Raw genomic sequence first — 24,557 nt, 5'->3', positions numbered from 1 at the left:
CTCTTCCTCTTCAAATTTTTCTCCTTGCAATGGTTCCCAGAAAGCTAAAAATCAACCTAGAAAGAACCAGGGAAGAGGGTACACATTCTGAGTGTCTGAAACCTTGATGGAGTGACGGTAAACTGCACTCCAGCTACCAGGGGACCAGGGTGGTGGTCAAGCCAGAGGTCTGCTTCAGTGCTCTCATCCATTTTCATGTCTTTAAACATGCTCATGATCATGTAAATGTCACTCCAAAATGTTCACGTGTGGGACCAAACCTATGCCTCAGGCTTACTAACCATACTTCTCTGCTGGGAAATTGGGCTCTTACTTTATTTCACATTTAGAAGCTTTTCCTTCTGGAACTCCAAAGCTGTGAAACAAAGCTAAGAATAACTAAGAACCAAACATCACGGGGTAATAGATAATTTAAATTTCACGACTCAGTGTAGGGTGCACTTTTATTATCAAGCTCATCAGTTAGGGAGCTTTTTATAAATTATATGTTCAAATTAAGAAAACATGACTAATCTGATAATCAACACATTTTAAACACATTTAGATGAATATATACCTAAATATACAAGATTTACAATATAACTATGTAATTCCCTAATCAGAACTTTTATCATATGTAACAATTTTAAAAAAAGGATATTATTCACCATTAAAAAAAAAAAAAAAAAACTCCCACATATCTAATAAAAAACATATAGCCAGAGGATGAGATTGTTGGATGGCATTACCGTCTCGATGGACATGAGTCTGAGCAAGCTCTGGGAGTTGGTGATGGACAGGCAAGCCTGGTGTGCTACAGTCCACGGGGTCACAAAGAGTCGGACACAACTGAGTAACTGAACTGAACTGAACCCAGGTACATAAATCTCGCAACTCAATAATGAGACAAGCAATCCAATTTTTAAATGGGTAAAATATTTGAACAAAGGAGACATAAACAGAGCAAACAAGCTCAGGAAAAGATGCTCAATATCTTTGATCATTAGGAAAATGCAAACCAAAGTCACAATGAGATACACACACACTGGAACGGCTAAAATTGAAAAAAGTGATACTACTAGCTGTTGGCAAGAATGTGGGTTAACTGGAATTCTCATTCATTGCTAGCAGGAATGCAATGGACTTTCTTTTTGGAAAACAGTATGCCAGTATTTCATAAAGCTAAACTTATTCTTATCATCACTAATTATTAGAGACATGCAAATCAAAACTACAAAGAGGTGTCACCTCACACCGGTCAGTATGGCCATCATCAAAAAAATCTACCAACAATAAATTCTGGAGAGGATGTGGAGAAAAGGGGACTGTTGGTGGGAGTGTAAACTGATACAGCCATTACGGAAAACAGTATGGAGATTCCTTACAAAACTAGGAATAAATCTATCATATGACCCAGCAACCCCACTACTGGGCATATACTCTGAGGAAAACCATAACTGAAAAAGACATATGCACCCCAATGTCCATAGCAGCACTGTTTACAATAGCCAGGACATGGAAGCAACCTAGATGTCCACTGACAGATGAGCAGATACAGAAGCTGTGGTACACATATACAGTGGAGTACTACTCAGCCATAAAATGAATGAATCTGAGTTCTAGTGAGGTGGAGGAACCTAGGGCCTGTTATACAGAGTGCAGTAAGTCAGAAAGAGAAAAACAAATACAATATATTGATGCACATGTATGGAATCTAGAAAAATACCATCAATGAACCTATTTTCAGGAAAGACGCAGATGCAGAGAGTGGACTCATGGACGCGGTGGGGGAGGAGAGAGCGGGACAAACAGGGAAAGCAGCACCAGCATGTACACACTGAGGGGCGAGACGGGCGCAGGTGAGAAGGTGCTGTGTAGCACAGGAGGCCCCGGCTGCGATCCGTGATGACCCGGAGGCGTGGGGGAGGCAGGGGAGGCAAGTATAATTATGGCGATTTGCACTGTTGAATGGTAGAAACCAACACAACATTGTCAACATTTAAAAAAAACCCACTGCAAATGAAGTCCTGCACACAAAGGTTTACAGCAGCTTTTACGCATGATGGCCCCAAAGTGGAAACAGCACAAAGGTTCATCAATAACCTGGTATAAATACTGGTATACACACATACGACAGAGTAAACCCATCAGTAAAAAGACACAAAATACAACACAGGTGAAACTCAAAAGCGTTATGCCAAGTAAAATAATGTAACATATCTCATCAACATTGCTTTTAAAGAACTTTTTAAAATCAATCTACATTTCCACCTTAAGAAGGCAGAAAAAGAAAAGCAATTTAAACCCAAAGTGTAAGGAAGGAAATAATAAAGAGCAGAAATCAATAAAATGGATAGATAACTCAGAAAAACAAATGCTTGCTCTTTCCAAAAAAATAAACTGGATAAACCACAAGCTAACATGATCAAGGGAAAAAACAGAAGGTCCAAATAAACCAACATCAGGAATAAAAATAGGGATGTCAGGACAGATCCCACAGATACCAGCAGGCTAATAAGAAAATATTCTGAACAAATTGGGATGGTGTGAAAACGCCAAGAGCAGTCTTGCTCATAATAGCCAAAAGCTGGAAAGAATTAAAATGCCCATCAATATGAAAATAATTATATTCATCATATTCATACAACAAATACTGCTACCCACAACAACACATATGAATTTAAAAACATGTTAACAAGGAAGAAGCCAGAGACTAAGAGTACATAGTATGATTCCATTTAAATGAAATTCAAGAACTCAAGGAATTTAAGGACTACAATAAGAGAAATCAGAAAGCAACTGTGGGTAGGTAGCAGGGGGTGAGGAATTGACTGCAAAGAGGAAGAAAGAACTTCGGGAATGCTGCAAAATCTTTACAAGGATTATGGTTAAACCAGGGTACGTGTCCATTTTGCAAAACTAATTATGTTCTGCAGTTCAAATTAGCACACTTTATTGTTAATAATTTTATACTTCAGTAAAATTTATTTAAAAAGTAAAACTTGAAATAAAACTGTCTATGGTCGCCTCTGCCTATAACTCACCACACCACAATGGGAGCAGGCTGGGGGGGCCTCCACAGGTCAGCAGGCCCAGTTTTTCAAACCACCCCTCTGACTTCCCAGACAACACCAGCGGGTATTTCAGCCGGTCTTTAGATTTTTGCTGTGTTTCATTTCCCTTTCTAGCATTGTTTCTTGTTTTGTGAGTTAATGTGGAGATTTTTTTTCTTCCAAATTTGTTTTTTTTTCTTTTCTTCCATCACCTAATTACATTTCCATCTTTTTTCTGAAGAGTGCATTTATTCCCAAGCATGAGGGATATTCCAAAAAGAAACAAAACTATAAAAATTGTACCAAGTACAAACAGAGACTATCTTGCCAAGAGCCAGAAGAAGAGATCTGAGCTTCAAGTGCAGATGCAACTCTTGCCCCCGACCACCTAAATATCCAGATCCTGTACGTTATTTAGTTTTCATCCCCAAGATTACTGGCCAAAATGAGCCAGTTTCAAAACCACCTGTTCCATACACTGTTAAAACACTGTCATTCCTCGGGCCTATCTCTATATAGTTTCTCTTCAATACTAAAGACAGCATGACTCCAGAAAGTTTTTATAAAAAACCAGCATACTGGGTAAGCTTTTGGGGTTGGCAGATGTCTGTGATGCTTCTCTAAATAATCCAGGGCAAGAGAAACAGCAGCTTCCTGCCCCAGTGACACCACAAAACACGAGCACACCACATAACTCCACGTGCGCACGTCCACAGATTCGAACACTCAAGTACCAGCAATTACAGGCACCGAAACACAAGCTACTTTTTTACCTGATGGAACAGTGAACACAAAAACTGTAACAGTTGTGCTACAGTTCCAAGAATAAGAATATCATCAAAGATGGTGTCAGAGACAGAACCTTAGTGAGAACGTTCACGTCATTCAGTAAAAACATTCAGTTGAAAAAAAAAGAAAAAAAAAAGAAACACTTATCCAGAGGTTGGACTCGACACATGTAAGAGAGCAACAAGCCTGGGAAAGCAAACAAGGTCTCTGAAGAGCTGAGAACCACAAAGCCCAAGCTTTGGCAGAATAGCAGAATCCATGAGAGCCACTGAAAATGCTTAAAAAGGCAGAGAGAAGAAGATATTTTTACTGCAAACACACAAGAGTGAGACTACTTAGTAGACAGAGAACCAATCTTAATCACTACAGTCATTTCTGAAAATACCCTGCAGTGCTTAGCAGTAACAGTGATGCTCATAATGGTGCCCTCTGGTCGCCAGGAAACAGAGTGTGCTCAGGACCTCTCGCTAAACACAGCAAACCTGCCACATCTTTGTGAAGGCAGCCAAAGGATGGTTAGAGCCTCCTGATTTCACAGGTAAAAGTCCTCTCTGGAGGTCAGGCCCACCTCTGATGACAGTGTCCTGGTGCTAGGATCTCTACCCTGGTGTTCGCTCAACTTAGAAAATGGAGATGTAGCAGACTGAAATTATGGATGCGTTCCAGAGCCGCCTGTGGGAGCAGCACATAGATTACGTGAGGTTTTAAAGATTCAAGCACATTTGAAAGCAGGGTTTCTCCTGTTGCCACACATCACCTCCCATCCTACCTGTAGGCAGACAACGCGAGGGCTTATTTGTGGGCTCATTATCACCCACTGAAACTCTGCATTCTCCTTCACTGTTTAATTAGCTAGTGACTCATGATTCCCAGTTTCCCACTTGCTTTCCACCTCCCAAGTAAAACACCGCCCTCTATCTCCTCCACAGCACTCCTTCCCCTCGCTTAATTCTCTCTGCCCTGCTCTCTCCTATCCCCAGCCAGCCCGCCACAGCACAATGCCCTGTCAACATGAACTCTGGTGGGCTGCAATGCTGGCAGCTGTACTCCCCCAACTGCACCGTAACTAGGAAAGACCCACACCCTCTCTCCAGCTGCTCAGTATGAACAAGGAGAAATATCTGCCAGCTTGGACACCTATCAGTGCTAACAAGGACAGCTGGTTATCTGCTTGTTTCCTCTGCTAGACCTGGGCTGAAGTGCTTCACACACATTATCTACTTAATCCTCACAAGTGTCCCAGGAGATAGGTTCTATTTGATCCCTGCTCTGCAGCTGGGTGGGCTGCAGCTGAGAGAGGTTACTGAGCAATTTGGGCATGGCCACGCTGCTGCAAGTGGGCAGAACAGGATCTGAACGCAGTCATGGCCTCGGAGCCCGCACTCTGCACTCCGCGTCAGCAGCCTCCACGGTTATTCCCTCGTGCTGTTAAAGTCTGCACCAGTTCCTGGAGCACATGCCACACGCCTCACATCACCTCATGATGCTTTATCTGACCACACGGCACGCATCTCCTCTGCATCTGGAATGGTCACTGCTGTTATAACTTACAAAAAGTTAGAGGACAAATCAAACCAACAATTATACACTTGGAAAATCTTTAGAATTTGCTGTCTGAAAATCACTTTAACATTTACACACGTAAGAGTATTACCTGGGGTGACAGTTAGCTGAAAGCAATGAAGCTTGTTTGGATCAGGAAAATGCACTTTACACGTACCTGCAAAAGAAACAGCTCGTCAGGAAGGCTAGCGACAGTCCTTAAGTTGAGGCGAACCTCGAAATACATGGAAAGTTTAATGCTGCTGAGGCGCTGACAGGCTAAACCAGTAGATTTCCTCTGTTTGGTAATAATCGTGCCAATGTGCTCAAATTGCAAACCAGTGATACTTGTCATGTGTTTTCCTCCTTACAGGTTTTAATTAGTTAATTCCAAATTGACCATGTTATCTTTCATCCTTTAAATGGTTCCTAAAAACAGAGCTCTTTCCATGTCAAGACTGGTGCTACTTTACTTTGAGAAGTCACACCTCAGGGAGATTAATGTATGTGGGTAAAGGCGAGCTAAACATAGAAAAACCAGGAAAAGAGCCCAGGCCACACTCTGGTCTGTACCCACCACAGCACACAGAAGTTACAAAGAACTGTGCCAGCTAAGGAAGCACACACCCAGGCCACAGCATTCTTTTATCTTTCCCTAACATCCTCACAAGGAGAAGGCAGTGGCACCCCACTCCAGTACTCTTGCCTGGAAAATCCCATGGGCAGAGGAGCCTGGTAGGCTGCAGTCCCTGGGGGCGCTAGGAGTCGGACACAACTGAGCGACTTCACTTTCACTTTTCACTTTCATACACTGGAGAAGGAAATGGCAACCCACTCCAGTGTTCTTGCCTGGAGAATCCCAGGGATAGGGGAGCCTGATGGGCTGCCATCTATGGGGTCACAGAGAGTCAGACACGACTGAAGCAACTTAGCAGAGCAGCAGCAACATCCTCACAACCCAACCGGTAACTCCACTTGGTTTGCTGGTAGAATGAGGCTCAGCTGACTCAGATGGTGACACTCGGCCCACGTGAGCCGCCCCAGAAGGGTCTGGATTAGGAGATCCCACGGAGAGACCCCTGGAGAGCGCTGCTGCGGTGGGGCGGACAAGGTAAGGTGGCCACAGCTGACATCTGCCGCCTTCAAACAAATGACACACGAGAAGAGCAAATACCCAAGAGACTAAATAAAGACAGAAGACGGAGGGGATATAGGTAAAAATTGTATTTTATAAGCCTGGAAAATATGCTAAATTCCTTGAGTCATCTACTGACAATTTCTTACAAGTCCTTCTGAAAATATCTGCCTAGTTTCACACGGTATGAATTTTTATCCAAAAGAGAAAGATTCTACTTTAGCCTGGGACACAGCCTTAGAGACCATCTGGTCCGACATCATCGATTGTGAAAGATGACACGAAGGCCCAGAGAGGTTCAGTGAGGTTATCAAACAGAAGGGAGTTGAGCTCCCAAAATAAAACTAGTTTACGCCTCATTTCATCACGCCATGAACGTGCCGGATATGACACGCAGCAGGGCAGAACTGTGTATACGGTTTTTGGACCAATCCTTCAGAAAAATCAACGCAGAGTGAAAGGTGACTTAGTCTAGAAAAGCAGGACAGGGTCTCAGAGATCACATTGCCATTTTCTTTGTTTTTGAAACAAAGAAACCAGGGACTGAAGAATTCAAGGTTTTCATCCAAGACACACATTTGAAAAGTGCATAGTAGTTTAAATGGGTTTTGTTTTTCCTAATTTAACTTGAAAAGATAAATGCCATTTTTCTAGTGAAATATATGTAACAAAAACATAAGACAAGGGTGTGGGAAATGCTTCATTAATAGAGTTGGCACCATCCATTTGTCTTTAATGCTTCATATTCTCATTTAATAAAGGGACAGATATGGACATCAATTCCTCTAATAGAGACTGACCCACCAAGAATAAAGAAATCATCAAGATGGGTTAAAAAAAACAAAAACAGTAAAATTCCTAAAAAGAACCAAACCTTTTTAAAGCTAGAGAGACGTCTAAGCTCCTACAACGGCAGCAAAACGTTAAAGTCAGGTTTTGTTTTAGTTCAGTGTAGGGGCTTTATTAAACAGAGAAGGGAATGGTGGCAAACCATTAACTACTGAAACTCCAGAATTAAGCCTTTTCTCTGTCTGTAGACATAGGCTAAGACGTTCATATATTTCCATCTAATTGAAAGAGACTTTTTTTATTTTTTGCAAACAGAGAAACCTCTATAAACTTGCAGGTACAGAGTTCCAAACTAGTTCTGAATAATTTCTAAGCAGCATTGCTCTATGGCAAGTTATTTTGTTTGCCTTAATATTTTAGAAAGATTGAATCAGACAAGAAAGATCTGCTCTTTCACGGCTTCTTGCTTCCTCTTTAGAATGAGCTATGTACCTGTGGAAAGCCTGGCTGTGTGTATAAACTGGTTTATATTGCACCCACTAAGACTGGGAAAGCAGGCAGGAAGACGGACAGAAGCATGCAGCATGGAGTTTGTTTAATCTGACACCACACCTGTACAGCCTGGGAAGACCGGTCACGCCTTTTTCAAACCTAAGATATACAGTTAAAATCCTGGTTTGAAAGACAATTATAGTTTTATTGTTTTCAAACTAAACTTTTAGATAAAGCTGAACTATACTCTATGTATGGGTTACTAACCGACAATCTCTGGGTTTTTATGGTCTTTGATTAAACGTCTGCATGAGTATATATGTTCAAGCTGGGGGGCCAGTGGGAAGACATGACGGGGGCTGAGAACAGAAGGACCACATCCTTTTCCTCTTTAATTGGATTTTACTAGATTATTACATAACCTGAAAAGAAGAGGGGAAACAAAGAGTGGGCGCAGTGTGACCCAGCCGCCCTCGCTTCAGGATTCACCGCCCTTGCCTCCCTGCCCTGCCCACACGCCGTTGTCTGCCTGTCCTCCTGGCACACTTAAAGCAAACCATTTGTAAATACTTCTGTAGGTAGAAAGATAACCTTTTCACAGAATCCCAAAGTATTTCCTTCTTGTTCTGCCTGGAAGAAAACTTTGAAGTCAAGCAATCCAGCCACTTTTAAGACATTCTTGACCAACACTAAGAAATATATTTTAGCACAACCCACTATACTCATATATAAATGTTATATATTTAAAAGAATGTTTCAAGGAGTATGTACTAACCCTTACATACTGGTTGCACAACCACTGAAGCCCTGCACCCCACAAGGATCTTTCCAATTTTCGGTGGGGTTGGAGAAGGCCCTTTCTCACCCTGTGTGAGACAGGCCTCCGTAACAAGCTCTCCCGAGCATCTGCCCAGACTAGGAGACCCACGTATAAAATATTTCACTGAAATCGTAAATGTCCTCAGCCTTAAGCAAGTGTAATGATAAAAAGTTCTAATTCCAAAAACCACTACAGTGGTCAAAGCATTCAGACTTGGATGGTCTTGCACACCATAAAGGGCTTGGGAAGGCACCGATGACACGTATCACAGGCGTGAATGCTGGGCAGGCGAGCCTGCTCAAGAGCGAGGCCCTCAGTCAGGCCCATGTGTCGGGCGGGAAGGACCAAGCAAGGGGAGGGGACCTGGAGACATAAAGGCAGCACAGCTGTCCAACCTTGGGCACAAGGACCAGTCACAAATAAGTGCTTTCTGGAACAAAACGCTGGTACCATCTCTAACAAAAATAGGACTGCCCATCACTGATTCGCGTGCCTCTTCATTGGAAGGGGACATGGGACGGAAGGTGTGCAGGATGAACGAGCTCCAACCAACGAATTCCTGTGGCAGTAAGGAGAGGGGTGCTGTTGGCTACCTTCTCCTTTTCAGGGCCGTGAAAAAACCCTGATACCTGTTCGCAAACACATTTCTAATACACACATAAAATAGGCTTTTTGCCATGTAGAGTTATTAAAACATAAAACGAGCTTCTCCATGCAATTTACTTTATAGCATTTAATGTTTGGTTGGGGACGCTATACTTACAAGGTAAATTAGCTTCAAGTTCTGCAACCTCTGTGGAAACAAAGAGATTACTGTTAATATTAGTTAATTACTCCACATAAAATCACCTGCTCTAAATTGACAATTCCCTCCAAAACACTGAGAGAAAAAAAAAGAATTAACCAAAATCTACACTTGGGTCTGATGCTTAGACTTTAAGCCATGAAGTTGCTTTCAAATACACACAGTGACTCGCAGGATGCCGACCAAGTGCCGTCAAGGGCCCTTGAAATTTACTTTAGTACAAATGAGAAGCATTCAAAATTAACAGAAATTACCTATGGGTAAACAGTCACTAAAGCGGTTTTGAAAATCTCGTTCCCCCAAGTAGTGGAACTACTGCCCTCAAAATCTGATTTATATTTATAACTCTGCCTCTTCCAGTTTTTCTAGATTCGTCTTCCCGCGAGGGCTCGCCCAGTTTGCGCTCGAACTTTTCCAGTGAGAGAAAACGCTCTGCCTCCCGCTGGGCCTGTGCGCTGGCCCCGCCATCTGTGGGTGCACTAACACCCAAGGGAGCCTCCTCCTGGGGCGACACTCCTCAGCCTCAGCGCTCTCCTCTGGGGTTCTTCATCAGGCACACACTTGGCGCTCAGGCCCAGCACCGCTCTGCCAGGATGAAGCTGCAAAGCCCCCACCAACCGGGCAGGCAAGCCAGGCAAGTCGCCTGTGCCCCTGACATATCTGAAGCTTTGCCTCAAGGGCACAGCTTTATAAAGGGCAAAGCGGGGGCCAGGGCACCTGTGAGGTGGGTGCTCCTGACAGGCAGGGAGAGCCAGTAGGCCTGAAAGTGAGGCAGATGGAAGGATGGGCCAACTGTGGGGGCGCGGCTGGGGGCCCCTGAGGGGGAGGGCGACAGAGGTGGGACGGAAGGAGTGCAGTCTGAGTTCATGACCAGGGCTGGGAGCCCCTGCAGTCATGCCACCTGACAGCATGAGACCCACGGAGGAAGAGGCTGGTGAGAAGAAAGACCTCCGGCAGAAAGTGGAGGACAGGAGCAGGGACAGCCACCAGCGGAAATGCAGGAGCGATTCAGCAGAGAGGGCATGCTGGTCCGGTGGTACGAGGGGGATGAGGCCTGAGGGAGAGCCTGGGATGTGGGTCAGACCCTGTGGAGTGCATCCAAACCAGCAGGAAGGTAAGTGGAAAGATGGAAACCAGACGACAAAACAGGAAGGAGCAAGTAACTCCTTCAGGTGAGGAGGGGGGAGGGCCCCGATGTTTGCAGAGTTGAGTGCATTCGTGGGAAGGCCTGTTCAGTTGCTCAGTTGTGTCTGAGTCTTTACGACCCCATGGACCGCAGCACGCCAGATTTCCCTGTCCTTCACCATCTCTGGAGTTTACTCACATTCATGTCCACTGAGTCGGTGATGTCATCCAACCATCTCATTCTGAGGCCGAGGGTTTAGGGAAGAGCCAGGCCTCTGGTTTCAGCTAATTGACAATCTGGGTAGAGACAGTTGGCCCACTAGACGTATTAGCTCTGGGGTCCAGGCATTCAGGATAGGTAACCAGGAAAGTGAGATGGGGCAGGGGAAGGAGGAGTCAAGAAACAAAAAGGGGCAGTCTGTGATCAAATGCGAGCCTGGCGTCTATCCTCTGGGCAGTCCTGTGCTGTGGTGCATTAGAATATACACACTTAAAACAAAATGATGCTGATCCTTCACTAGCACCATCCTTATAAGGACCCTGAGGACCTTTCTTTCTGATTGGTGCACTATAGCCCTTCCATGGGCTTCCCTGGGAGGTCAGCTGGTAACAAATCTGCCTGCAATGCAGGAGACCCCGGTCTGATTCCTGGGTCAGGAAGACCCCCTGGAGAAGGGACAGGCTCCCCGCTCCAGGCCTTCCACAGAGCAGGGCACTGGGCAAAGAAACGCTCTGGCGCAGCTCACACGGGCCCTCTGACCAGGCCGGGGTCAAGGGCCTGGCTCTGCTCCAGCGGTGCACACAGGGCATTCATTTTATCAACAAAGCGCACATCTGACCAAAGGAGTTATGCATATTAATCACTTCTAAATAAACATCATCCATATAACGAAACCTATATGGTTTTAAGGCAAATACTATTTACATATTTATTATATTATTAGCTTTTGGTTGACAAGAATTTACAACACTTCTTGAGGACCCTTTGGAGAGACCGACGCTGCCCCCTGGGACCCAGTTTTCTCTGGCAGGCCTATTCTGACTGCTGTCGTAAGAGCTCTGGTCATTCAGTTTTACAAAAGCCCAGTGAAACAGAAAATGTGCCCAGAGGATGTATAAGGGGGCCACATGACAGAAGGGAAATAGTTGAGAAGACAGGCTGGCACCAAGGAGCAGGGAAGAGGTGAGGTCTGGGCGCGGGAGGGCAGAGAGGCACTGACCAGAGCATCGTGTTGATCGAGCAACAGAACGGACCCTGCACACAGGGATGGGGTGGCGGGACGAGAGGCTCTCGGCCAAGGACACCTCACGCGGGGCAGGGATTCTCCGCCCTGACTGCGCACAATCATCGGGGGCGTACAATCCACGTGGTGTAAACAGACCAACCCCAAGTGTACAGTTCAGTAACTCTTAGTGAAATGTGGAGCTGTGCATCCATCCCACAATCTAGTCCCTGCTGAGCAACCCTTCGCCCCGTCATCCAGACCAATTACACTGAAAAGCCTGGGTGGGGCCAAGGCCCTTGAATCTTATTATTCTCTCCAAGTGTAGGAAAGCACTGTAGGCTATTCTGCCAAGCTAAAACATCTACATACAGCTATTTTCATAGATGGATTTAATAATTTCACATCGTGGTCTAGAATCAAACTCCAAAGAAGAGTGTTACGCCTGCCTTCCCCATTCAGTGTAACTCCCTTGCAGAAGGAAGAAGACGGCCGGGGAGGGCAGCCCCCAGACCCAGTCCAGTGACGACCACAACCAGTCAAGGCCTCTAGTCCAAGAACCAGTGTGTACAAGAAATATGACCTTAGAGGCAGAAGGGTTTCATTAAAGAAGCTGGACACTTTGGTCCAGCCCAGTACAGAGGATAAATGAACTACAACGCAGCGTTCCTCTCAGGGAGGGGTCACAAATGACACCTGTGCACTTCAGATGAGGGCAGACAGTGATTCACTAACAGCAATAGCAGTTAACTCAGGAAGTGCTGAGTCTCTAAGTTGTGTCCAACTCTTTTTCAACCCCATGGACTGTAACCCACCAGGCTCCTCTTTCCATGCAATTTCCCAGACAAGAATACTGGTGCGAGTTGCCATTTCCTTCCCCAGGGGATCTTTCCAACCCAGGGACTGAACCTGAGTTTCCTGCATTGCAGGTGGATTCCTTACCGCTGAGCAAGCAGGGAAGTCCAATGAACTCAGAACCCACGTACAAAAAGACTATGACCAAAGAAACGCGCGATCTGCTTTACACGCCTGAGAGGCCTCTTGCCGAGCGGCAGCCCTGCCCTGCTTGAAGGACACTCACTACCCCCACCTGGAAGGTACCAAGAAGTTAGAGATTTTTAAACTGCTGAAGTCTTGCCTATTCCAAAGATGCTAACACCTCTCTGGCTCACCAGCCCAGACTTTGGAGAGATACCTGGCACCTTGCACAATTAAGTGGCTGCACAACTTCCTTCTGAGAAATTAGACTCTTTTCCTTTCTAACTAAAGACCAAACCACAGAGCCCACTTGAAGCACAACTGCACTGAAATGTCAGATTACAAAAGCCACCCATCACCACAATGGCCCCCATACAGCATGGACCCCCTCCTGCTGTGGGCTGCTCACAACACAGTGCTCCAGCCGCTCCCACACTGCCCACCCCTGGGACCTGCACAGTGTCCATGGTGGGGGCTGTGCATTCCGATCCAGCCCTGGGACCCCAGCCCCTGGGTCTGAGCTCGGCACACACAGAGTGCTTGGGAGACGCTTGACAAGCAAGCACACTTCCAGCAGAGCGGCAGTGGTTGCAGTGTGGACACCCTGAGACATGAGGAAGCCTGGCTCTTCACACAGCTGGTGACCAAGCAGTTCCAAAGGTGTAGTGGACTGAACTGAGTCCCCTGCCCACGTTCATACGGTGAAGCCTTAAACTCACGTGATGGTATTAGGGTTAAATGAGGTCATGTGGGGTGGGGCCCTCATGATAAGATTAGTGCCCTTATGGGAAAAGACCCAGGTACTTACAAGCCAGGAAGCCCTCCCTAGGAACTGAATCTGCCACTGCCTTGGCCTTGGCCTTCCCCGTGTCCAGGCCCCCAACCCCGGCTGTGGTGTTCTATCATGGTAGCCTGAGCTGACTAAGACCAAGCCCAATCACAGATGCAATGGTTCTGGGCAGGAGCCAGTTCTGAGCCCTGTCAGGAAACCCAGGCAGGACAGCTGTGCCCTCTGACCCAGGCAGAGCTGGCAGCTGCTGCCCAGAAGACTTGATTACCTCTTCTTACCTCAATCACCCCTACTTCTTAGGTTTCTCAATCTAGGACTTTATCTCTTAGCTTCCTGTCTGTCTTTATGCCTTGAGTGCCTCTTCTGCATTGCCAGCATCCACGAACAGTGCCCTTATGGGCAGACACCTGCCCCAAGGGCATCATCCCACCCCCAGAGATGGCACTGCTACAGCTGAGGCCAAGCACCCACCGAGCCACTCCCACTCAGTCTAAGGGCCCTCCAGCAGCACAGTGCAGAAAGCAGGCCCACAGGAGAGGAGTCAGGCTGCGCCACACTCTGGGGCAGCAATGATGAAACCCCGAAAACCAGCACGGAGTCTGCAGCAGAGACTGCTCTGGATGGGGGTGGAGCCCCACACCGTGCGACCACCCACTCTCAACATGAGCAGACAAAGCTGACTGGAACCTTCATTCCTCTTGCACAGATCCTCCCCACCCCCACTGGCCCCGCCTCCCCCAGATCTGGGGCTATATGGGGCTATTTGGCAAGCCTGAGGGGGCTGCCACATTCCCAGGCGGTTTCACTGGTGTTTAAAACCCTGTAAGAAAGTGTTAAAGGGGAGCCGTGGGCCACCACCTCACTCCGCCTTAGTAGGGCTCCTCCTCTCTGGGCCACTGCCCTAGTTTTTTTTTTTTAACACATTTTGTAACACACAGCCCACAACTTCACACGCTGCTAAATGCTCTGGACACTCTGCCAGCATGGCCAGCCAACCCCGAGACCACCTCCAGAGTCCTGGGCAGGGCTGGCAAGGACAAGAAAGCTCTGGAGAACAACAAATGCTTCTCTCTCGCCCATTCTTCCAGGGAGCGCCCTGGACCAGAGCCCTCCCTACACCACCACAGCACTGGACTACTCGGGTGGGCACAGACGTGCTCAACCAGGGAGGCTACACGTGGCCCCTGTGGGGACGCCTGCACCTTGGGTGTGGGAAGCCCACGCAGGTGGGCAGCCAGGCCCCTTGGTTCAGCAGACCAGGCCAGGAGCACAGAGAGCCGCCACAGCCACGGCAACAACAACACCACGGCCACGTGGGGCACAGGGCTGAGGGGACAAAGGCTGCAGAATCAGTCCCTGTAGTTCCTGACTCCAGACCTGGCCCTGAACTCAGCCAACTCAACTCCAAATCTCCACAGTTAGCAAATGCTTCCGACCAGCCTGCCTGGAGCCCCTAGAGGTCTTCAGGGGTCACTAACAAGAGGCTGGGACACACCGGGCACTAAGATAAATCTTTGTCAAGTGAATAAGTCAGAGGACAGGGAGACATACTGACATGTTCCCATCATGTGAAAAGTAAGCTTCAGAAAGACAAGAAAGTAGACATTCTGCCCAGAGGCTTTTCTGGGAGGTGGGGAGCACCATCAGACTCAGAAACTAATGGACTCAGCGGAGCCACAAAGGCCCATCAGAAAGCAGCGCCCCCACCCTGTGGCTGAGAACACAGGGGACGGCTCCCAGCCAGGCCCAGACCTGAGCTGAGGCCAACAGGAAATGCAGACCCAACACTCTCCCGCCAGCATCCCCAGCTCCCCAGGACTCAGGACAGACAGTCTTCGCCTAGAAACACTCAACTGCGCTACCTCAGGGACTGCTGTTGCAAGCACCTCTCCAGTTCCAGCCTGGAGGACGTCCCTGAGGGTGACCCCAGGGGTGCAAATGGAAAGCTGGTGTGGCCCAGAGGCCTCATGCTGGCCAGCTGCTCCAAGGCAGGCCCCGGTGCTTCCAGGGACAGCTGGCCACACCTGTCACCTTCCAAACCAGGCCCACAATTCTTCCGTTGTGCAGCCACCACTGGCCCTCACCACTGGGGACGAGTGTCCCTGTCAACCTCCAACCTCCCATCTTAACCCCACGGCCATCTGCACCGAGCCAGATCCCCTACCGTGTAAGGTCATCCAAGCACGACAACAGACTGGCTAAAAAAATATTTTTGCCTGGAAGCGTCTGTGGTCTTTCCTCTGGGATATGGGGCGCATGGCCCAGATGCCCTCTCATGAGGGCTGACAGCAGACGGCCTGCCACTCTCAGTCCTTCGGGGAAACGTAAGCTGCACAGAGCCCTTGCCTCGGGCCAGACTGGTTGACACAGAGCAGGAAGGCCTGACTGTCTCACTGGACTAGGGTCCGCTCCGAGGGGCTGAGCTTGCCCCGGAGCAGAGAGGCAGGAGCAGACAGAGAGGCCCTTGTCTGTCCTGGAGCCTTTGTCAGAGCTCTCCCTCCCCCTGCTCCTGCTTGCTCCACCACTCTCCAGAGGGATCAGTCCCAGGGACACCCTTTAATAACTTCATGGCACGCCAAATTCCCCACTTCAAGGAACTCAGCACATACTACTGAGTCCCAAAAACACATTAACACACTTTTCTACAACTTATTGATCCTCATGAATAACACTCTCACATGAGCCAGAGGCAAAGCCACAGCCCCGAGTGACTGTCCTGACTGCAGCAATCCTGCTGAACACAGACAACCAACCTACTTTTTTCCAAGCCCCAAAAGAGGAGTTTCACCTAGAAGGGATTCTTGCAATTATCACCCCTCCAAGGGCCTCACCAGGCCCACAGGAGCCATGGACTCCACCAGACTTCACTTCCACCATCAGAAATCCCCAGAATGAAGGCTGCGGCCACATCCAACCAGGAGAAGCAGTGCTTCAGGTGTGGACCAAGCAATCATCACCCATCAGAGCATCCTCTATCAGGCACCTCTTGCCACAGCTTCCTCTCTCAGGACAGGCCCACCCTTCCTCTCCACCTACCCCCCATCAGAAGCCCAAACTACTCACCACTCAGTCAGCCTGGCGCCCCCTGGCCTGGCTGCCCCTGAGACTGAGGGAGAGAGCAGATCACACGAGGGCCATGTTGCTCTGAGCCCTGCTGCACAAACACCCATCAACTGCAAGTGCTCTGGGGCCCAGAACCCTAATAACCCCCAGTGTTTCTGGGAGAATGAACCGGTGGCCTCGCGAGGAGGTTCCACACCTCTCCCTGATGAGGCTTACACGAAAGGACCTCAACCCAGCCTGTCAACCCAGCCTGTCAACCCAGCCAAAGACGTCTCCTGTGCTAGGACCTGGGGCAGAGTCCAGCACTATGGGCCTCAGTGGGCTCCCTGGGCTGTGTCAGGCCCTGGAGTCACCTGAGGGCTCCCAAGGGAGTCCCCGAGCAGGAGGAGGTGGTGGAGACTCTGTGCCTCCCTGAACTCTCTTTGCTGTGGACTCGCACTTCTGTTCTGCTCCTTCAGGTTCCGTTCGCAGGGCCTGCTCCCCAAGTGCCTGCCCTACCCCAAAATGTGGGTCTAGCTGTCTTGCTACAATAAAGCTGAAACCTGGGCAAGGTTTTAAACCCCTCTCAGCCTCAGTTCTTCAGTTGTAAAATGAACCACTCACCTGGCAAGGCTTAGCGAAAGTCAAACAAGAACTGCCCTACAAAGTCCCCAACAGAGGGCCTGGCCCCAAGTGCTCAGTGGACAGCAGCTGCCATCAGCCATGAGGAGGAGGTAGAAAGAAGGTAGCACCGTCTATTGTGCCAGTGTCCCACCCGCAACCGCTCAGCTACAACCCTCCTCATATCAACTCCCTGGCATTAGAACACCCTCCATCTTGAAGGACTATAACCTCAAGCATCAAATCCCTTCCCTGGCTTGTCTGGCTGACTCCTGGCTTCCTCTGTGGATGGAGCCCTAGAGCCAGCAGCCTGGAAAGTCTTACCAGGCCTTCCAAGTACGGGGCTACAGCCAGGCCCCACCCACTTCCCATAGGGTAAAACTTCCTGCATTGTGACAAACTGAACGCAGTCCACGCACTCCCGGACATAGCAAGTACTGTCAAATGTCAAAAACGATCCGTACTCCATCTTTAGCCCATCATCCCTCAAGCTGGGAGAGCCAGAGCTCAGTCAGGACTCAGGCAGAGAGAAAGCAGGGACGAAGGCACCACCCATCTCCCCGAACCCGACGCCTCTGTTCACAGACTCAGTGGTGCTTTGTTTCTGAGAAGGCCCATCACGGGGCACTCATACATGCCAGGTCTCCCCCATCAGATCTGTTCCTGGACATGCAAACGCCAGGAACCCCCACGGTGTCCACCTAATACAAAATAAAACAGGGGTTCTAGCAAGTTCCTTTAACACTCCGTGCTTCCTGAAGCCTTACACTTACAAAATGTAAACGTGTGTCTTAAAGTAAAAACGTGCTGCCAGCTATAAGGTCCCTCAAAGAAGAAACCGTTTCTTCTTCTGTGGGTCTCATGACCCTGAGAAACTGCCTTTTGCACTCAAGAGTTGCAATTCTCTTCAGTCACTAACCGCACAAGTTTCTCACAAACACACACACACACACACATACCCCCTACACTACATAACCCTTCTCCAAACACTACACAGCTCTAGGACACCTTTATTAATTCTGTGAAGAGAATCAATTTTGCATAAGGCTCTCCTAAGGCTGTGATTTGAATGAGAGAGAAGGATCCTAAGAAATTACCCTCCCTCTACAAATGAGATCCTCTGGTGCCGAGGAGTCCAGGAGAAAGGAGAAACCCCCCCACCCCAACACCTAAGACAGCACTGAGACCAGTCATGGATCTGCTGTCCCTGGCGCCTTACTCCTTCCATGAGCACTCTGGTGGCCCCTGCAGAGAACAGCCCGAGTATACAAGACACACCACAGTTCTCATACCATTTTCCTGCCATCAGCATTCCCACAGTGTGTGCACAGTGCAAAGTCCTTCTGTTGTAAGTGACGAGGAATTATATTTAAAAATATTTTCAAACAGGTATTTCTATTTAGCAGCAACAGGCTGCTTCATAACCCCAAAGAGCCACGTGCCAGACATCGTTTTGTTGTGGGATATAAACATAGCTCACCAGGTGGCCCTTACCTTTAACAAGCAGCCTGTCCCTCACAGACACCCGCCGAGTGGAGTCAGAGGCTGTGGCTGACGCCCGGGACCCTTTGAGACCATCATCCCGCTTCAGCTTGCTTGCCAGCGTCAGCATCGCTGCTGCCTTTTTCCTGAAAGGCAAAAGGCAGGCTAAGCACTCATCTCCAGACACTGAGACAATGATGCAAGGTGATTTTTAATTTTTTCCCATAATTTAAGTTGTAGAAAAATGTAGCTGTAAGATAGATTAACAAGACTGCATTCCTCCATAATGAATTTGGGTAATCTCTGCTGCTGCTGCTAAGTCACGTCAGTCGTGTCCGACTCTGTGACTCCATAGACGGCAGCCCACCAGGCTCCCGTCCCTGGGATTCTCCAGGCAAGAATACTGAAGTGGGTTGCCATTTCCTTCTCCAGTGCATGAAAGTGAAAAATGAAAGTGAAGTCGCTCAGTCATGTCCAACTCTTCGAGACCCCATGGACTATAGCCTACCACGTTTCTCCGTCCATGGGATTTCCCAGGCAATCCAGTACTCCAGTACTGGAGTGGGTTGCCATTGCCTTCTCCGGAGTAATCTCTATGCCTCTCTAAATCTAATTTTTTAAAGTATGAATAAAAATTTAAAAGGAGAGCCAAGCATTTAATATTCACTGAGCAGCAGGCCCTGGGATGCAGAGCTCACGTCTAGGGCAGCCTCCATCGACAGGTCCCACACGGGCCCACCACTGCTCACTGCCCTCCCCTGCTGCGGGGACCCTGCCTCTGAGGGTGTGGCCCCGGTGTCTGGCCCATCGCAGACCGAGGGGAGCTTCCGCCCCTGGTGAGGAGGGAGCACCGCAATGCTTTCTTCCCTCCTTTAATAAAGGTGTGGCTAGAACCTTAATAAGCATTTTCACATTTGTGTATGTTGTGCTGTACTCACACTGGAAGGCAACAGCAACTTAATCAAGTTATAATTAATGCCCCAAACTAGATCCTTTTCACTCGGCTGCTTCCAGCCCACTTGTGTTTCAGGTTCCCTCCCTGACAGCTCACCGGGAAGGACGATAAAAACCAAGCATGGGTGATGCACCTGCTTGGGAGAAAGGACTTAAGTGTCAGCAGTGCTCACAGACAGAACTGTCCTCCAGCATCGCCTTCTTTATGTACACAAACCGCCATTCCTGACGGGCCGCCAGACTCCTCCTGCATGCTTTACCAGTCAGAGAGGAATTCTGGAACTTTTGACTGAGGACAAAAATTGATCACCAGCTCAGTATTTTCATAATTTCCTTTGTTGTTTTAATATCATTTCCTTGCAATATCACTCTGATCATTTTCAAGAGAAAATGATCCAGAATTTCCAGATGAAAAATTTAAACCTACATAAGGAAAGAACTTTCAGTTTGAGGCCAAGATCCTGAAAGCCAAACTATAAGAATAACTCTCTCCCTCCAAAAGTGGTATCTTTTGGAGAAGGATATGGCAACTCACTCCAGTATCCTTGCCTGGAAAATCTCATGGCCACAGGAGCCTGGTAGGCTGCAGTCCATGGGGTCACAAAGAGTCGGGCATGACTGAGCAACTAACACTTAAGTAATATCTTGAGCCATTTTAATCCAGCCCCTCACTTTTCACATCATCATCTGTGTATCTCCCCACCCCACAAAGACTGTAAGATTTTATTTTCTATTATGAAAACAATATATTGAATATGCTCTTCTGAACTACACAGGACCTCTCACTCACCTAATCCCTTTAGGAACCTTGGTCTCAATGCTTCAAGAGACAGTTCTATTACACATCAGCACTCACGAGCTCCTAGAATGTTAGCTCTGGGAAGGACCCCTTCCCCTGACTCCCACTTTCTCAACAGCTGGGGCCTGGGATCAGCTTCTAGAAGCTTCTAGAAGAGGTCACCATAGAAACACTGGTTTCCCCCGAGTAGATGATGGGGATGTTTCTATCCTGAAGGTGGTGATGGTTCCAGGGCTATATACACACGTCAAGACTGATCAAATCACATATTTTAAACACGTACAGCATAGTGGACTTCAGTTGTACCTCAATAAGATTGGTCAAAATGTGATACCAAGCCATCACTAGAGAGGATATAACCATTTAACACACATCTCAGCTTCACCCAGCGTGGGGGACTATCGCTTCAGCTTACAAAGCAATGTCACGAGGGAGGGCTGGGGTGGCGTCAGGAATATCTGTGGGCTCTTGCCCACAAGCTACCAGGGACAGCAGCACCATCTACAGCCTAGGGGTCCTGCTCACCCCCACCACCCCCAAGTCCCGCTCCAGGGAGCCTGTCATTAATCCCTCAAGCAGATCTGGATCCCAAAGCAGTGTCTGCCTCCCAACCAAACCCACTGCCAGGCACCCAGACTTGAGGACATCAGTCTTGCCGTATCGACAGGGCAGCCTGATGATGCGCCAAGATCTCCATCTATCACAAAGTCCACTTGGTTTTTACACTCTAGCTGACCTTGGTAACACAAACATGGCAAACAACAAAAGCACAGCCTGTGTAAAGAGAGTTCGGTAGGCAGTACCCTAGGAAAGTCATAATAAAGAGCCCAGTGGAAGAGTGGGTTCCCAGGGCACACGACTGGCCCACACCCAGCTCCCTGCAGGCCTGCACTGAAGGGGCTGCTCAGAGCATCCCGGCAAGACCGACTGACACAAAGAAAGGCTCACACCAAGATGTTTCTGTGTCGCCTCAGCCTATGGACTCTGCTTAATCATCTTACACTCCTACCCCACACTAAATTCTTCTCTGTGGGCAGAGTATGCCCCATACACAATTCCATTTAGAGTCAGATTCCTGGTTTTCGATATTCAACAAGTTTGTGACCCTTAATAAAAGACACTGGGCTCTGATTAAGCAACATATAAAAACTGTGATGTCCTGTTTTTCCATAGAAGACAAAACATATTCTGAACATTCTAAGAAATCTAATTATGTAATGAATACCTATTTCTCCATCATCTGCATCATTTTCATACACCACTTTAGGGATAAACCAAAGGTCTAATTTGGGCATGTTCCATAGCTGTTAATTTAACTCTGTGCAAAGAGATGTGAATGAAAATAAACTATTCAAGCTGTCAGGTTAACTGAACACCTGTGGTTTGCTTCAGAATTCTATTTTCCTTCGTCAATATGCTTTACTCTTTGAAGACCTGGTTTAAAACTAAAATTTCCCTTTTACCAAAAATTACACTTTGACCATGGCGGCATTTTCAGTAATTTCAAATCAATTACACTGAATAGCACACTCAGTCTCTAAATTCCTTAAGTTATAACTGGCCCATTTAAGTTCTTCCTCTGGGTGGGACTTTATTGCAAGTGTTCAAAGATTTTTATGTGCTACTTACTGTGGTTTAGTTGCTAAGTTGTATTTGACTCTTTAGCAACCCCAGGGACTGTACCGGTCAGGCTCCTCTGTCCACGGGACTTCCCAAGGCAAGAATACTGCAGTGGGTTGCCATTTCCTTCTCCTGGGGATCCTCCCAACCCAGGGATCGAACCTGAGTCTCCTGCATTGCAGGCATTTTCTTTACCACTGAGCCACCAGGGACGCCCCTGTGCTGTTTACTAGGCTCATCATCAGGAAGTATTTACTCAGCGTTCTGGCCTGCAGCGGCAAAATCAGGCCAGGCCACCTGCACAGGGGACAGTCAACTCCTGGGGTGGGGTACTCCTTAGTCAGAATTCTTCTGCCTTGGTAGAGTCCCAATCTAAGTGTAAAAGGTGAAACTGTATGTCACTAGGGGTCAACCAACTCCACAGTCAAAAAGGGGCCCAGATCAGGACATAAAAAAGTCCACAGCCATCCTCCTCCTTCAGAAGGCCAGGGCCCAAGGAACCCGCCCACCGGGCTCAGCGGTTGGCTGCCTGATGATCTTTGGAGCCCAACCCTTTTATCCGGAGCGGTAAACCGGCCTCCCCGTGCCCTGCCTACTACCTGAGGGGTAGTTTGTCCAGGTGGAGGTCCTCAAGCCCCGTACCAGTTAACCTGCTGGTGATTCTTGGAACATCTCCCCAACATGCGCCCTTCCCCTGCCTCATCCCCTTACCAGCCTGGAACCCTCCGTACAAGGTAGATGGCCCTCCTCCCTGTTCCTCAGCGACACCTCGCTCATTTCTGGAAGCTTCTGCTCTATCTGACACCCCGGTCTGGATGCCCTGCCTCCCCTCACCACCTCATCCTGCTTCTTCCTTCGGATAACCGATGACTATGCCGCAGATTCCTGCACCTCCTCCAAGAAGCCTTCTCCCGCCACTCCGAAACCGTCCCGACCCTACTCGGGAGCTGGGGGGAGGGCAGAGGGGCGGGCCCGATCCCGAGTATGACAGTTGAGGGAACCGAGACCCGGGGAGGGGAGGGCCACACCCAAGACTCCACAGCAGCCGGGACTCGGCGGCCTTAGGGATGGGTCCAAGATGTCCTCGCCCCATCCTCTGCCCCGGGAAGACCCTCCAAACCGGCCCCAGTCTCCCCCAGTGGGAAGCCGCAGGCACTCCGGCGAGGCGGCCGCCCGGCTCCTCCGCACCCTCAGGGGTGCCCCCCACTCCCCGGCCTAGCCCGATTCCCCCGGACGTCAGGAGTCCGGCTGCCCGCGTCTGAGTCCCGCCGCCTCCAGCCACTTTGGACCGGTGACCTTGAGCCCGCTGGGCGCTGCGTTTCTTCGCGGACAATGCGGCTCGCAGCTTCCCCCCCGAGACGGCGGGCGAGAGAGGGGGCCGCGGCGTGCCCCCAAAGCCCGGGCTCAGGCGGCCTTGTCCGTGGAGCCCGGAGGCCGCCAGCGCCCCGGCCCCGCACTCGCCAGCCCGCGCCCCGCGGCGCCCGCCAGCCCTCCGGCCCCGCACAGCGCAGGGCCGTGAGGAGAGGAGCGGCGCGGCCTGCGGCGGCCCCGCGGCCGCCCGCCCGCCGGGTGCACCGGCGCCGAGGGAGCCAAGCCGCCCTCCCGCGGCCCCCTGCAGCCCGCCGCAGGGCCGCGCTCTACTCACCTGGGCACCCCGAGACAGGCGAGGCGGGCCCGGCGCCCAACACCATGCCCCAGCCGGCCTGCGGCAGCGAGACGCGACCCCTCACAGCCAGCACCGGCTCCGGGCGGCGGGACCGGAAGTGGCGGGGCGGAGACTCGACCGCTCTCGCCAGAGGCGGCGGCGGCTACTGCTGCGACTGCAGCGGGCGCTTTAAAAAAAAAATTCAAAAGCCCGAAGAACTTTATTTGGAGCCTGACACACGAACAGCAGTGTGCACCGAGGAAGGGGGCTGGATTCGGCGGCCGGCCGATGGGGCCTAGCTCTTTGGCTGCGGGGCGGGCACGGATCTTGCGGCCCTCTCTGATTGGCCCGTGGCGACAGGGGGGCGGGTCACCCAGTGTTTTCCGGAGCCTGCGCGCCAGAGCTCCTGGGACTCAGAGCTAAGTTCTGCCTCCATTCATTTGATCCTGTGCTGGGTCTGGGCCTACGGCTCCGGATCGTCACGCAGCGTGGTCCGCGGGGTCGGCCAGGCTGATGCTGACTGCTCGGTGGATGGGGCGCCCGCTGTACGCCCATCAGCGTGCTCAGAATGCAGAGGAGCAGCCCAAAGCCCGCACGGTCGGGAGTGACCCGGGGCGCAGCTGTCTCAGACTTGCAGCCTCCAAACTCCCCAGGGTGCTCGCGGGGCCCGCAGTAGAATCGGTGGGGCCTTTCCTGTTGCCCTACGTTTTTTATTCCTTCTTTCATCGCTTACTCTTTTGTAAAGTACTTACTTTAAAAAAATCTGTTTCAAATTGTTCTAATTTCTAGCTTCTTCAATTCAGTCGCTCAGTCGTGTCCGACTCTTTGCGACCCCCATGGACTGCAGCACGCCAGGCCACCCTGTCCATCACCA

At 49.5% G+C, this 24,557-nt stretch overlaps 1 protein-coding gene across 4 annotated transcripts in view; it reads right to left on the bottom strand.

Moving 5' to 3' along the window:
- The window catches only part of UBE2F (ubiquitin conjugating enzyme E2 F (putative)), a 45,654-nt gene extending 21,851 nt beyond the window's left edge, over positions 1-23,803 (bottom strand). The window contains exons 1-4 of one of the 4 annotated variants that reach the window (NM_001076443.1): positions 23,684-23,759; positions 18,678-18,811; positions 9,363-9,392; positions 5,476-5,541 (exon numbers count right to left, since the gene is read on the bottom strand). In NM_001076443.1, the coding sequence (NP_001069911.1) occupies positions 5,476-5,541; positions 9,363-9,392; positions 18,678-18,795 (214 nt within the window). In that variant the 5' untranslated portion in view covers positions 18,796-18,811; positions 23,684-23,759. Of the gene's footprint in view, positions 1-5,475; positions 5,542-9,362; positions 9,393-18,677; positions 18,812-23,683 lie in introns of all 4 variants that reach the window. The other 3 variants (XM_015467363.3, XM_015467359.3, XM_005205027.5) reach the window with 3 other exon arrangements.
- Between the last annotated feature and the right edge of the window lie 754 nt (positions 23,804-24,557).

This window comes from Bos taurus, chromosome 3 (assembly GCF_002263795.3).
Source record: "Bos taurus isolate L1 Dominette 01449 registration number 42190680 breed Hereford chromosome 3, ARS-UCD2.0, whole genome shotgun sequence".
NCBI lineage: Eukaryota > Metazoa > Chordata > Mammalia > Artiodactyla > Bovidae > Bos > Bos taurus.
The sequence above is the reverse complement of the archived record's forward strand: the minus strand, read 5'-3'. Positions and strand labels throughout refer to the sequence as shown.